Here is a 16,856-nt window from a genome sequence, read left to right as displayed (position 1 = left end):
GAAATGATCGACAATATCGGTGGTTTTTAAACTTTTTTGAATTGATTGATTGATATTTAACTTGCAATGTACAGTCAAGGGCAAAGATATCGACACGGCCAAAGTTACAAAAATATATATACCTATACGACTTTATGCACATAACATTAAGGCCGTGTATACATATTTTTGCAACTTTGGCCGTGTCGATATCTTTGCCCTTGGCTGTATGTAAGGTTACAAATTAAAAAAAAACACAAAAAACCTGACTGCCTTAAAAATACTAACTAATAAGAAGAAAACAAGTCTAGTGGGCTAGAACTTTGTTGAGTAGCTAACTTCAACAGTCGGGACCCATTAGGTAAGCTTTTTTGAGCGTCACGATTTAAATGGGTCCCGACTGTTGAACTTTAAGTTAGCTACTCAACAAAGTTCTAGCCCACTAGACTTGTTTTCTTCTTTTTAGCATTTTTTAAGGCAGTCGGGTTTTTTTTATAAATTTATTGTTTTATTTCACACTTTTCTGTGAAAATGGTATATTAAAACGGTTGTAACCTATATATTTTTAGAATGGGCTAATTATTAGCTTTCATTCGATACCCCACTCGACAGGTTTAAATAAAAATCATTTTTTAGAAACTTACAATTTGGCGCCCAAAAATCCGCCATTTTGATTTTTTAAGAACTTCATGTACCCAGTGTCACTCGCGTCATTAAGACGAATCCAATGACGTATCATTTATCAAAATCGGTTAAGCCGTTGAGTAGTTACGAGAGGACATAGGAATATACATACATACATACATACGCGTCAAATACATAACCCTCCTACTTCGTAGTCGGGTAAAAAAAGAAGTGGAGCACCCTGCCAGTCAACTTTTGAGTGGTAGAGAAGAGCAATCAAAAAACAAGGAACGACAAATAGAACAAAACATTTGAATAAATATAAATGCATTTGCGGTGAAGGAAAACATCGTGAGGAAACCTGCACAAACCTGTAAAGCAATTCAATGGTGCGTGTGAAGTTCCCAATCAGCACTGGGCCCGCGTGGGAACTATGGCCCAAGCCCTCTTGTTCTGAGAGGAGGCCTGTGCCCAGCAGTGGGACGTATATAGGCTGGGATGATGATGATGATAAATGCATTATGTACAAACAACAAATACCTCCAAAAAATTACATTTTTAACAAAAACTTTTAAATACTTACTTACATAAATTCATATTTTTGCTCGATTTATTTTTTACCGACATTTGGTTTTTCCTGTAGAAGCGCGGAACCCTAAAAAGGACCAAATATTTACACAGCCGATGCAAGCACGTAACATGAGTGTTTTTAAAATAGCATATGCAAACGAGTTACGAGTTACAGATGTATTGAATAATGTTTTTCCATCGTGTTTTGTCGGAGAAGTTCGTATTTATATTCCTTTCTCAGTTAGGTGCAGTAAACTTCAGTAAGCTAGTTGAGAAGCAAGATGCGATGGCAAAACAAGAGCGTATCGGACACGCCCAAAATAGGGTTCCGTAGCCATTACGAACAAAATAATTCTCAAGCAAACTTAGCCGTTATAGTTTTCCTTGAAAGTTTGATATACTTACTACCATCCTGAATTTTTTCAAATTTTTCCACCCACCGGCTTAGATTTTAGAGTGAGAGGGGGGGACGCTCGTTTTTTATGAAAATTTGTACTTTAAATTTGAATATTTCGTAAACAAATCATTGAATCAGGCCGAGAATTCTATAATCTTGCATAGTTATATAGCATACATGGGTGTTTAAAATTTTAGGTCCCAAATATGATTGAAAGTAAAGTAAATACCCATTACGCGTCTAAGATTTCTACCGCAGCGAACAAAAGAGCTGATGATCTGGAAACGGCTGAACCGATTTTGATAAAATATGTCTAAGAACCATCGCTAGAAAACCTGCTTTTAAAATAAAAAAAAACCGCATTCAAATCGGTTCACCCGTTTAAGAGCTACGGTGCCACAGATAGACACACAGACCACCTCCATACTGCAAGAACACACACAAATCACACAAACCCATCTATCACCACCACCACACTACACTGACGCGTTTAGAACTCAACCAGAGCAGTCCGTCAGAGTCATTTATAGTGTGGTGGATCACCACCAAGATCATCTATCAAGATGGGTTTGTGTGATTTGCGTGTGTTCTTACAGTGTGGAGGTGGAGGAACTGTATGAACACACATTTCTTGCATACACGTAGCTATCACAAAGTCGCGGGTGAGCAAAATAATTGTTTTATAGTTCATTGACATGTTTCTACGCAAAGTAACGCCTGATTCAATAAGTCAAAGATTTCATTGAGTATTTTCCACCGCGATCCCGCGATCTTAACCAGGTCGTCGCTCCATCTTGTTGGAGGCCTATAACCGAAAAGCACAAGACCGGTCTGAGTGGAGAGCCTTGGGGGAGGCCTTTGTCCAGCAGTGGACGTCTTTGGGCTGACATGCTGATTATGATGATGATTGAGTATTTTGGTCAACAGTGACATCATGAAGACTCGACTGACATCGGTGACGTACCTCGGTTTTACAGCCACGGATCGTCGCCTGTCAAATGTCATGCTGCCGTGGCTGCTGAGGGAAATAAGAGCTACCGGCACTGAAGACAAGGTCGGTATTTGCAGTACGCTTTAAAAACTTTTGCTCATTCGTATTCGTAATGATGCGTATAAAAATATTTCGTATAATGTTAGTCGCTATAATTTTCGTTTCATATAATTGTTGTGTCATATAGCAATACTTGTAATATTATATTTACATAGTCCTGTGCTCCTATGAAGAGCTACGAAATAGCCCGAAATATGTCGAGCTAAATTTGACTTGAGACGTGAGTTATTTGTTACAATATCATTTTCAAATATCGCTCAAAATATATTTACATAGGTTTGGTTTAATTGTTATTTTGTATGTTTATCATTTGATATAAAAATATTTAATTTTAAAGACTTTATTATAAGTACATAAGGTAACGCACAGCTGGCTTAAATAATTTTTGATAAGTATAATATGTACAAGACCTATAAAAACACACAAAAACTTACGACAAAGATACATTTCAAATTGTACCAAACGTTTATATGCTTTGAAATTATTACAAATGTAAAAATTTTAAACGATTATACGAATGAGTAAAAAAACTATGTGAGGCATGAAAACAATTTTGAAGAAAATATATACGTATGTAAATCCTTAATTATACTAAAATAAATAAACAAACAACTGATAACCGTTGAGATACTTGCACAAAGGCGATCTTATTATCCCTTCAAGGGATCTCTATCGGTCAAAGTGGAAATAAATAATTAAAAATGTATTTTATTGTTGCAGCTAAGCGTGACTATTGAAGAAGGCTGCCTTAATGCATACAATGAGAACTTTGAGCCAGTCATCGTTCATAGGCTCGTTGATATTATAAGGTACGTGATTTATTCATTATCTATCATCATCACCATCACCATCATCGAGATCGTAATAGTCTTCACCATCATCATCATCATCATCATCATCATCAGCCTCCAGCAGTCCACTGCTGCGCCCTGTCCACGGCTTAACGCATCCAGCTTCTGAAAATGATAACCTAACCAACGAAAAGTTGGAAAATCCTCGACTAAGCCGATTTTGATGAAACATGTCTAAGAACCATAGCTAGAAAACCTGATTTGAAAGATATAAGACCGCATTCAAATTGGTCAGCCCTTTTATGAGCTACGGTGCCACATATAGAGACACAGACAGACACACATAGCGGTCAAACTTATAACACCCCTTTTTTTGCGTCGGTGGTCTCGCAATGCATAATATATTGCAAGTCGGTTATTTGAGTCAGTGTAGGCCTACTAGGCATTGTTCCGGTTGTCCATAGAACTCGATTTTTATCAACTTGCTTATTTTTAAACCGTGAATTCTGAAAATGAAAATGAAAAATAATTTAATTGTTATCTTAAAAAATATATATCTTTATTGCCACATCTTAATTTTAGAAAGTTTGAAAAACTACGCACAACAAAAAAACTAAGTTAATTAATAAACTGTGCTCGTGCCTCTTTTTAACCCCCGACGCAAAAAGAGGGGTGTTATTGAGTAATCATGATAGGTACTCGTACAGGAGTACACCGCTCCTCTAAGTTATTTAACTTAAAATTACTTAGGTGTAGATATTCTGTTACAAACAAATGCACACAAAACATACACTGAAACACACACTTACACACACACACACACACACACACACACACACACACACACACACACACACACACACACAAACACACACACACACACACATGCACACGTACTACACGTACACGTAATAATGTTTATGTTGAATAATTATTATGCCTATTGTAATGGTTAGTTTTATGTATTCTTGATTTTGCTCTAATCTACTGTAAATTGCACCACCATCATCATCATGTCAGCCGAAAGACGTCCACAGCGGGACATAGGCCTCCCCGAAGGCTCTGCACTCAGACCAGTCTTGTGCTTTCCGCATCCACAGCGTTCCCGCAAATTGCACCGCCTGCCAAAATTTATTCCTTCTCTCTTTTGTAAAGGTTGCATGGAAGAGATCGCTCTGCAGCGATAGGGTCGCCTATTGCTTTCTGTACTGCATACTATGTGTTGGTGTTCAATAAAGAGGTCATTGACATCATCATCATCAGTCGGAAGACGTCCGCTGCTGAACAGCGCCACTTGCATTACATTATAAAAAGTTTTTGGTAAAAAAACATTTTTCATAAAAGCCTTTTTTGCTGACTGTACTTGCATTGTCACCCAAACTACATTTGCATACCAAATTTCAAGTCGATGCTATTAACCGTTGAAGAGTTCGGTCCTGCGGAGACGATCCTGGCTGGACTACCGGGATGTGACTACTATATTGTGTTGTCACGCGATTTACAGAAGTATTCCAAATTTGAAGTCAATCTGACTAGTGGAAGTCGGTCAAATTATACTTGCAAGATTTGAAGACAAGACAGATAGACAGACAACGGGACAGGTGAAACTAAATAAAAGCTTGTAAGAAGGAGCAGTAGGTATTCCGTCTCGGCAGCGTCCTAGATATAATTACCTACGTCGGCACGGTACACAAACGCGTGATAGGGTTGCCTACTCTACTAACCGTCACTCTTCAGTTGTGTATTTGATTTGATAAATCAAAAGTATTTTTTTTATTTGACTGGATGGCCGTCTTGCTCATTTCAAGTGGGTCTCCTGATGGTAAGAGATCACCACCGCCATCTGCAACACCAGGGGTATTGCAAGTACCTTTGGATGAGTGTATTAGTAAAGTTCTGATGGTGTGACTTCCTCGCCAGGGCCAGTCAAGTACCAGGGCGACCTGAGGAGCTGTTCTACATACTCCTCAATGAGAAGGAGGCTCTGCTGCATTGCTACCTGTTCCGAGCGAATAGCGTCCATGAGGTATGTTTATTATTATCAAAAATATATGAAAAAAGCCGTGGTGGCTTAGTGGTTTGACCTATTGCACCTCTAATTTTTTTCAAGTTGATGTTAAAAAAATTGTGCGAAATTAACTATCGTACTTAATAATTTTACTGTTGTGTCTTGTGTTAAGTTGGTATTTATGCTGGATCTAGGTGACATAAATTACTTTTTATCCTCTAGTGCATAAAGTAAATATTTCACCTAAGACCAAGGTAATCAGGTGTCAACAGGCACAAACCAAAAAGTTCCTGTATGTTTTTTTATATTTTTTATTTTATGTAAAACTAAAAATCGACTCAAGTCTAGATTGTTCATGAATTAAAAAAAACGATAACTGTCACTGTCAGTCATTTATTGAAACTGAGATTTTATGCCTAAGTACAAACAAAAACCACTAACTCGAAAATGCAGGTAGGTACCTACATATTTTAGAGAACTTATGATATGCATGTAGGTACAAGTAGATAAAATTATGTATGTGACTGTAGGTACATAGTTAGGCATTAAATACTCTTAAGATATTATTTATTATTCAACTCGCTAGCGCTCGTTTTAACGCCTTTCTCCTCCTCGCGTTTTAATGCCTTTCATTATGTATCAGTCACATAAATATAATCACTAATTTATTACTTGGGATAGTTTATTGAATTAGGCGTTAGGGACTTTACGGAGGTACTTAAATGAACTACTTTAAACAGTTATTTGCTCACCCGCGACTTTACCATATATAATGCAACAGTGTGTTTATGCTTCGACCACCACACTGTAAGGATACTCATACATCACACAAACCCAACCGTTTCTGTGTGTATCATCCATCACCACACTGCGTCTACGCGTTTCGAACTCAATCGGAGTTCATCATCAGAGCTACAAAATCGTGCCCACCAAAAAATCTAGTCAGCAAAAAGCTAGTTTTTTTAAATAAAAACTATTGTTTTCTATTGAGAATTCTATTATTATTATGCATAATCTGCACCTAAGGTGTGTGTGTTTATCATCCGTCATTGTCATCCTTATGACAGATTATCTTCAAGTCACAGAGTAAAACAGCGGAGTCGGTTCATAATAAACGCTTTACTTATTGTGCTATAGATAGACAAAGCGTCTACAACATAAGTTCCCAACGGGTGCAGTAGCGGTGTCTGACCGAAGTTTCGGTTTCGGTACGTTTCGGTTAAGAAATCATGTTTCGGCCGAAGGTTCGGTTTAAACTGCCGAAACTTTCGGCCACGCTGATACTCAGAACATTTTACTTTCGGATCGCTTTCAGCTCGGTTCGCTATCGCGCTATCGCTCGTTCGGATTGCTAAGGAAACTCGCTTTCATGGAAAAAAACCGCATCGAAATCAGTCCATCCGTTTGAGAACTACGATGCTACAGGCAGACAGACAGACATTAGCGTCAAACTTATAACACCCCTCCATTTTCATCGTGGATATATCAATGTACTTACATATTAGATATTTGCTTTTTTTCCTTTTTGTTAAGTGGTAGGTAAAGGCGACGGCTGTTTCTGACAAATAAACATTCTTAACCCACGACGCAAAAAGAGGGGTGTTATAAGTTTTACCTCTATGTGTGTCTGTGTGCGTGTCTGTCTGTGGCCCCGTAGCTCTTAAACGGGTGGACCGATTCGAATGCGTTTTTTTATTTATTTGAAAGCAGGTTTACAAGCTTTTATTTAACTTGCCCTGTTCGTTTGTTGTTGTTGGGTCAAATCTTACAAGTTCATTTTGATCCACTTGAAATTTGGTATACATCTGTAAGTTGGATGATAATGCTGGTTTGTCAACAAAAAACTTCAATTAAAAATGTAATTTTTAAGAGAAATTTATTTCATTACAGAACACTTCATTATGGGTGCCTTCGTTGTCAAAATTTTATTTGTTTTTCGATAATGATATAATTTTATCAACACAATGGAGTCATCATTGAAAACTAAAACTCTTCCGTAAAAGCTTCCGTAAACATATTACTATTTATTCACTGAATAAATTCGTTTGTATGTAAAATGCTACCTTGACCTTTACATTGTCAAATTCAAATCAAAACGCTTTGCAGATCGAAAATGACTTTTTAACCACCGATGCAAAAAGAGGAGTGTTATAAGTTTGATACCAATGTCTGCCCGTCTGTCTGTGGCATCGAAACTCTCAAACGGATGGACCGATTTCGATGCAATATTTTAACGAGTTTCCTTGCAGTAGTCATTAGCTATATCTCATAGTAAGGTCTCATTAAAATTGGTTAAGTTTTTGGGATATTAAAATTTGAACTTCACCGAAGTTCTTTTCGAAGTTGGTTAGGTTAGGTTATATGTTTTTGTCAGATAGGTAAATGAATACTGAATAAATATTTTATTAAATTAAACATATAGTACTAGCTTATTCCCGCGGCTTCGCCGCGTGGAATTCGGTTATCGCGCGCTCTTGCCTCGGGAACTGTGCATTTTTCGGGATAAAAAGTAGCCTATGTCACTCTCTGGCCCATAAACTATCTCTATGCCAAAAATCACGTGGATCCCGTGAAGTGAAAAACGGACAAACATATCAAACTAACATGTGGTACTATAAAATTTGATCGATTATCTGTCACACTTCTTGACAAACGGGCGTGCACGTACCAGATCCTGTCGCAAGCGTTTTATTATTTAAAAGTGAATTCGTTGCATCTTTATATTCTGTAGACAAGTCACTATGCATTGTTTACGTTGACGATTATCTATTAAAAATATTTTCACGTCGTTGGAGGTTTTTTTTTTAATTTAAGAATACAATGGGCGTGTCTTAACCAGCCACATATTTTTGACACCCGACGCAAAAAGGCGGGTATTATAAGTTTGACCGCTATGTGTGTCTGTATGTCTATGTGTCTGTGTGTGGCACCGTAGCTCGTAAACGTGTAAACCGATATGAATGCGTTTTTTTATTTGAAAGCGGGGTTTCTAGCGATGGTTCTTAGACATGTTTTATCAAAATCGGGTCAGCCGTTTTTGAGAGATTAAACTTTGAAGTGACAATGTCGGGGGTGTCCCAATTTTTTTGGTTAGGTTATTAGGATTCCGTAGTCTTAAAAGGAACTTTTATAGTTTCATCAAGTCCGTCTGTTCGTCTAGTCAACTGAAATAAAAAAAAAAACTTTTGTATACTATTATTATAGTCTTCTTGTGACTCAATTTCTATACTTTTTTTCGATTTTTTTTCTTGTATCGCATTAAAATTTTGTAGCTTTATTGTGGGATAAATGATCGTACAGGATTTTTACCATGTATGTGAACCACGCAGACAGTGTTAAAAAAAATAAAATAAAAAAAAATGTGGTAGGTACCATCAGCCAAATATGTGGTCTACCACCCTAAAGTTGATAATCGTTTGCATGTCATAAAACAAGTTCGACTTTAGCGACATATTAATTTGATAAGAACTTTTTTAAAAATTGATAGACCATGTATTTGGCTGATGGTAACTTATAGTTATACACGACAAACAAAAATTTATTTAAAAGTTAAAATTCAACAAACAGGAGACGAAAATTCGTAACACGTGTATCGACAAAGAATGAGAGCTGCTAATGCTAAAATTTTCGTCCCTATTTGTTGAATTTAAAATTTTGAACTGTTCTTGTTTAGTGCCAACTTAGCTTGGTCGTGTTATACACGTAAAGTGAGGTGTTTTTTTTTCGTCTCAACTGAAAACATAGTGTACGGTTTCGTTAGATATGTAGGTCTTCCAAAAATATTGTACAGTGTGACAAAGATCTTAATTGAACTTCATTCAGTTAAGAAGGAAGCTGCAACCTTACTTAACCAGCAAATCGCCCTTTAAAAGTCTAGATTTATCAAACATGTATCTACTTATAAATAATTCCACTGCTTGTCACTTTGACATTGACATTAAAAAAATAAACAATAACCTTTGAATATTCATTACCATTGACAACCGACGTTTTAAAATCATGGCCATTTCAAAATTAGAATTCGTCGACCTCTTTTGATTAGTCCAAAGTGGCCAGTGTTACCGGTGACACTTTGTATGGTTGAAATTAGAACTAAATTGCATTTTTTTTAATTGTTTTACGGACTGTGGCGTAGTGTTACAAGTTAAACGAAAAAAATCTAATAAAATATTTCAAAAAAAATATTATAAGAACAGGAAACAGTGTTTTAAGAATTGTGTAGGAAGTGAAACGGAATAACTGAATTTGGACTTTCGAACATAAAATTGAAAAGTGACGCAAATTTTTTTTTGCTTGTTATTTGAACACCTACCTATGGGCCAATAGCAGTGAATCCTTTTTATTGTTTTAACAAAACATTAAAACGAAACAAAGACAGCCTAACTCAGTAATACTGAAATAAAAGCTTTATAATTCAGATCCAGTGACTTTTCCAATAAATCGAAGTGTTTTAGTCACTCAACCCACGCCATAATTTCTCCACAAAACACTCCATAAACAATTTCTATTCGGATTCAAATTAATTGAGCTGTTGTATATCAGCTGTCTGGCAAATTGCCAAGAAGCCATGTTGGATTTAGTATGCACTCCGCTCTACCGCCAGGCGGCTGTCTACAGAACAGTGTCGCAGATTTCAAATTTCGAATTCTGGATCGGTGTTTTTTTAATTTTGATGGCCTGTGAACTGGACTTGATATACTTCCACATATTAAACAGCCTGAATGAGAGACTTTACTAGAAACAAAGTGGTCGAAGAGTAAATTAAATTCTGCGTAAAAAAATTCACGCAGTGGCACAATAAATTACGCCTTTTTGTGATAAAAAAACGCTAGCGTCGTAAAAAAAACTTAGGTCGAATATTTCACGCGTGTTCTGATAAATGTGGATTTAGTGTTAAATAAGTGCAAAACTAAGCTGGATGGCTTGACGCCATCGTTTTCGCGTTTAAAAACAAAACAAAGTGATGCCAAGTTTTGGCGCGTAAATACTTTTTTAATACCTACGTTGTCTGTATGTTCGGATACTTGTGTTAAAAATAAGTCGTTTACAAAGTTTTGATAAGAAAACAAATTCCTTTTAATGCGTGTAATCTACGAACTGTGAAGTTGAACTAATTAATTTTTAATGTGATTCACTTGTGGTAGATGCGACGAATATTATAAGCGCAGCATATAAACTAACGTGTAAGTATATTTGGCTATTTTCCTTTGCCTACGTAGACGTACACTATTAAGTATATGGGCCAATCAACTTTTATTATTATAGTACGCTTAGATTAAGCATGAAGGAATGAGGGCTATCGTTTTTTGTCTCACTAAATGGCGCACTGTTACGTGAGGTTTTTAAGTATGGCTTTCAAAGTCTGTTATTACGGGCGTGAAAACAAAGTTTAGATTAAAATCATATTTAATACACCTTAAAACCGTACCATAAAAATATCGAGCATGCCACAGTGTTGCATAGTCCCCGTTTTGTTCGGAAAAAAGGGAGGACAAAGGTTTCCCAAAGACAAAACTGTCTCAAAACACAGACATTCATTGCCCCGGAACGCATATTTGCCATAACTAATTTCAGATATTGCAAAATATTCACAAAATTATTCTAATTATAAATAAACCCGCGTAGCTCACCCAAAAACTATGACATTTGACATTTCGGAGACCTCACGCTACACTAGCGCCTCTAGTGGCGAATTCATACGCGATAGCCCTCATTGAGTTAAAACTGTCACAACCCCCAACTTTAGACGATCGGATGGCCAAGTGGTTAGAGAGCCTGACTACGAAGCTTGAGGTCCCGGGTACGATTCCCAGCTCGGGTCCTGTATATTTAATATGTATTTAAGTATGTATTTATCTATATAAGTATGTTTATCCGTTGCCTAGTATCCATAGTACAAGCTTTGCTTAGCTTGGGACTAGGTCAATTGGTGTCAAGTGTTCCATTATATTCTTTGCAGTATGAATCTTGTACACGCACAAAACATACAATCAAATCATTACCTTTAAAACATTCGCTTAAACTAAACATAACACCTAAGATATATTATATCAAGTAGAAATAATAAGCTTGCAAAAAATGACACTGATTTTATCCATCAGCAAATATAATAGGTGTATTTATTATGATTATTCTTAATGTTTATTTGTAAAAGAACTATAATATACGATGATTGGTTTAACCTTCGTTTTGAATAACGTACAATGTCAACTTCTACAGATTTTTGTTTTTACCTATCCATGCTATAATTCGTTTATTTTGAACTCCCGACGCAAAAAGAGGGGTGTTATAAGTTTGACCGCTATGTGTGTCTGTATGTCTGTGTGTGTGTCTGTCTGTCTGTGGCACCGTAGCTCTTAAACGGGTGGACCGATTTGAATGCGGTTTTTTAGGGTTCCGGAGCCAAAATGGCAAAAACGGAACCCTTATAGTTTCGTCATGTCTGTCTGTCTGTCCGTCCGCGGCTTTGCTCAGGGACTATCAATGCTAGAAAGCTGTAATTTTGCACGAATATATATGCAAACTATGCCGACACAATGGTGATGTGGCGACTGTATTTCCGCTTCCGCTTTTATCATAAGATATTGCGCATGTGCGGATTTTGACGTTGACTTTTTCATTTCGAATTGATGTTGTATAAATAAATATAATTCCTTAAAAATTAGTAATTATTCCCATAAGTGGTGACCCGCGACTACGAACATGCAGGAAAAATTCGAGCAATGTATGGAACCAAGTGAAGCAGTGGTTTATCGAGTGGGTATTAAGGTTCCGCCATTTTGGCCTGACAAACCATCGCTTTGGTTTGCGCAACTAGACGGACAGTTTGCCTTATCGAATATTACATCGGATTCGACGAAATTCTACCATGTAATTTCCGTGTTAGAGCCTAAATATGCGTCCGAAGTCGAGGACATTATTACTAAACCGCCTGACGCGAATAAGTACGAGACATTGAAACAGCAGTTGACAGCTCGCTTATCCGCTTCGCGAACAGAGCAACTGAAGCAATTGATGTCGCGAGAGGAGCTCGGAGACAGGAAGCCAAGCCAGTTTTTCCGTCACATCCGTAGCCAGGCGGGCCCCGACTATCCTGATGAATTTATACGGACTCTATGGTCAAGCCGATTGCCGACTTTGCTTCAAAGCATTATCGCGACGCAGGAAGACATGCCGCTAGAGAAGCTAGCATTGCTCGCGGACAAGGTACACGAGGCTACTTCGCACTGTACTGCTCATGTTGCTGCCGCTTCGACGTCGACATCACCATCGCTACCTGTGTCTGCTATCGACGAGTTAGGCCGAAAAATTGAAGCTTTGACGCAAAGATTCGATGCGATGTCAACATCGAACAGACATCGTGACACCAGAGCAAGATCGAAGTCACGTGCCAAGCGCGGCAACTCGTCCAGGAGCCGTTCCCGTGCCGGTGGCAAACGTCTCTGCTGGTACCATTTTAAATTCGCAGAAAAAGCAGCTAAATGTATCTCGCCTTGCAATTACTCAAAAAACTAGCTAGGGAGTCGCTCGAAGCGACTAGTGATTGTGCGGCTGTATCGGGTCGTATATTTGTTACTGACATTAAAACTAAGGTGCAATTTTTAGTTGATACTGGGTCTGACCTATGCGTATATCCTTTAAGCTATTTAAGTGGACAAAGGCGTCATAAAACGAATTATGAGCTTTTGGCCGCGAATAATACTGTTATTTCTACGTATGGCTGGTTGAGTTTGTCCCTGGATTTTAATTTACGCCGTGATTTTTCTTGGCGATTTGTTATTGCTGATGTGAGTAAACCGATAATAGGTGTAGATTTTTTATCCTTTTACAATTTGCTTGTTGATATTCGCAATGCGCGCCTAATTGACAGCATTACATCGCTCACATCAGTCGCTCTGGTTGCTTCTACTTGTGCCTGCCCGCAAATAAAAGTTGTTACAGGTGACTCTTCGTTCCATAAGCTGTTACAAGAGTATCCTGATATAACGCGGCCAGTTGGAACATCACAAGAACGTAAATGTAAGCACCAGACCCAACATTATTAGGACAACTCCTGGGCCACCTGTTTACGCAAGACCCAGACGTTTAGCACCTGATCGTTTGAAGATCGCGAAACAGGAATTCGAAGAGATGGAGCGCACCGGTATCGTGCGAAGATCTGAAAGCTCATGGTCCTCTCCTCTTCACCTTGTCCCTAAAAAGGACCAAGGTTGGCGACCTTGCGGAGATTATCGAGCTCTCAATGCTCGCACGGTACCGGACAGATATCCGGTGCGCCACATTGCTGATTTTTCGCACAATTTATCAGGCTGTAAGATTTTTAGTAAGTTGGATTTAGTGCGTGCATACAATCAGATTCCTGTTGCGCCAGAGGATGTATCGAAGACAGCAATCACGACACCCTTTGGACTTTTTGAATTTCCTTACATGAGCTTCGGTTTGAGGAACGCCGCTCAAACTTTTCAAAGGTTTATGGATGAAGTCCTTAGAGGTCTGGATTACTGTTTTCCATTTATTGATGACGTACTAGTAGCTTCTGCTAATAATGTAGAGCATCAGGAACATCTACGAACGGTATTTAAACGCTTTAGCGAATACGGCATTTTACTTAACCCTAACAAATGCGTATTGGCTGTTCCGGAAATAGAGTTCCTGGGCTACATGGTTTCATCTGAGGGTACTAAGCCTATTGGTGATAGAGTCGAGGCTATTCAAAATTTTTCACGCCCTAAGACAATTAGGGAGCTTAGGCGTTTTTTAGGCGCGTTAAATTTTTACAGACGTTTTGTGGCTAATGCGGCCAAGATACAAGCTCCACTCCATGGACTGCTTAGTGGTCCATCAGTGAAGAACAACAGCAGTATTGATTGGAGTCCCAGCTTGGAGGAGGCTTTTAATGCTTGTAAAACGAGTATTGCTAACGCTGCTCTTCTGGCACATCCCGATCCAACTGCTCCTTTGGCTGTTGTCACGGACGCGTCTGAATTATCTATCGGATCTGTCATACAGCAAGAAGTTCAAGGCCATTGGCAGCCGCTAGGTTTCTTTTCTAGAAAGTTAACACCAGCGCAGATCAAGTACAGTGCTTATGACCGCGAACTCCTTGCTATTTATGAGTCGGTTAAATATTTTAGGTATATGTTAGAACTAAAACCGTTCTTTGTTCTTACTGACCATAAACCGATAGTATCCGCATTTAAAAAGTCTCATGATTCGTGTTCACCGCGACAATTTCGATATCTTGATTTTATATCACAGTTTACCACCGACATTCGTTATATTGCTGGTGAGGACAACGTTGTCGCGGATGCACTGTCTAGGACTGACGCCATAACAGACATACTTGACTCTGACTCTTTAGCAGCCTCTCAAGCCACGGACACAGAACTGAGAAATTTGATCAAAATCGGTTCATCCTTAAAATTGCAAAAGGTACCGTTTGGGAATACGAAACTTTTTGCGATGTGTCCGGGCCAGTTCAACGTCCATTTATTACATCCGAATTCCGGAAGTCAATTTTTAATAGTATTCACGGACTTAGCCATCCTAGCGTTAGGACTACCGTAAAAATGGTAACTGAACGCTATGTGTGGCCGGGTATTAGGAAAGATTGCAGAAACTGGGCGCGAACGTGCATTTCTTGTCAGAAATCAAAAATTTCTCGCCATGTTCATGCGCCAGTGCATGATTTTAAACTTCCTTCGGCCCGTTTTTCCCATGTCCACGTAGATCTTATAGGCCCACTTCGATTTCTAACGGATACAAATATTGTCTTACCGCCGTTGACAGGTTTACGCGGTGGCCTGAGGCAGTTCCGCTTACGGATATTACGGCTGAAAATGTAGCCAAGGCATTTATATCTACGTGGATATCACGTTTTGGTTGCCCCGAAAAGGTGACCACAGATAGAGGTAGACAATTTGAATCTCATCTTTTCAGTAAAATTTCGTCAATCATCGGTTCACATCATCTTAAAACTACTGCGTATCATCCAGCTGCTAATGGTCTTGTTGAACGTTTCCATAGACAGTTGAAGGCAGCAATTATGTGCCACGCAGACGAGAGCTGGACAGAATCCCTTCCATTGGTTCTTCTCGGTGTACGTAGTTCATGGAAGGAGGACTTGTCCGCATCATCCGCCGAACTAGTTTACGGTGAAGTGCTTAAGCTCCCTGGTGAATTATTCGAACCAACTACTGACAGACTGACGGACTATACTGATTTTTTGACTAGGTTGCGTCTTCATATGAAGAAACTTCAACCTAAGGCCGTAGCACGACATGGCTCTTCTAAAGTGTTTGTTTTTAAAGATTTGTCGACAGTATCACATGTATTTATAAGACAAGACTTTGTACGACGATCTTTGCAGCCACCTTATGCTGGCCCTTATAAAGTAGTCAGTAGAAATGATAAGTTTTTTGCCATAGACGTAGCAGGTCGAATTACTAATGTTTCGATCGATAGGCTGAAACCTGCTTATATCCTAACAGATGAACCAGGTAGCACTTCTACGTCATCTACCACTGTTCCTGCGAGAACACCTGTGGTTGTAGCAACTCCTACACCTTCTAGGACTACTCGTTCTGGTCGTCAGGTTGTTTTTCCTGATTTTTATCGACCCTAAAGGTCTCCGGGGGGGCTGATGTGGCGACTGTATTTCCGCTTCCGCTTTTATCATGGATATTGCGCATGTGTGGATTTTGACGTTGACTTTTTCATTTCGAATTGATGTTGTATAAATAAATATAATTCCTTTAAAATTAGTAATTATTCCCACAGTACAATAAAATAATTAAAAAAATTTTTTTTTACACTACTTCCCATAAACGAAGTGGGGGTGTTTTTTTTTCTCATCCAATCTTCGATTCGATTCAGTGATTTGTTTGCAAAATATTGAACTTTAAAGTGCAAATTTTCATTAAAATCTAGCGCCCCTCGCCCCTTTAAAATCTACACTTGTGGGTGGAAAAAATTGAAAAAATTCAGGATGGTAGTAAGTATATCAAACTTCCAAGGAAAACTATAACGGTTAAGTTTGCTTGAGAATTATTAGTAGTTTAAGAGTAAATAGCATACCTAAACTTGGAAGATTCCCTACTTACACAATACTAAACCGGTACACGGTACGGTGCTGGCTGAAAATCAGCGCTGGGGTGTTCTTAACGTTTCAGCATTATGCTGAGCCAGTGTCCGATTCACAACCGCAATGACACATACCTTTGTGTTGTTTTTTTTTGTACCTAATAATATTGTTGTCTTGTGAATAAATGTATTTTCTTTCTTTCTTTCTTTTTTTCTTTCTTTCTAAATCCTTAGAAAAATATTACTTGATTTTTTCGTAATGGCTACGGAGCCCTATCTTGGGCGTGTCCGGCACGCTCTTGGCCAGTTTTGATTCTTATGATTTTTAAGGCAGTTTTTTTTTGGAAAGAAATT

General features: G+C 38.4%; 1 protein-coding gene across 1 annotated transcript in view; it reads left to right on the top strand.

The window, feature by feature from the left end:
* Positions 1-2,497: 2,497 nt before the first annotated feature.
* plx (PTB_TBC1D1_like and TBC domain-containing protein plx) overlaps positions 2,498-16,856 on the top strand; it is a 79,417-nt gene continuing 65,058 nt past the window's right edge. The window contains exons 1-3 of the mRNA XM_074109292.1: positions 2,498-2,624; positions 3,342-3,430; positions 5,333-5,438. Coding sequence (XP_073965393.1) covers positions 2,505-2,624; positions 3,342-3,430; positions 5,333-5,438 — 315 coding nt within the window. The 5' untranslated portion in view covers positions 2,498-2,504. The remainder of the gene's footprint in view (positions 2,625-3,341; positions 3,431-5,332; positions 5,439-16,856) is intronic.

This window comes from Choristoneura fumiferana, chromosome 28 (genome assembly GCF_025370935.1).
Source record: "Choristoneura fumiferana chromosome 28, NRCan_CFum_1, whole genome shotgun sequence".
NCBI classification, from domain to species: Eukaryota; Metazoa; Arthropoda; class Insecta; order Lepidoptera; family Tortricidae; genus Choristoneura; species Choristoneura fumiferana.
The sequence above is the reverse complement of the archived record's forward strand: the minus strand, read 5'-3'. Positions and strand labels throughout refer to the sequence as shown.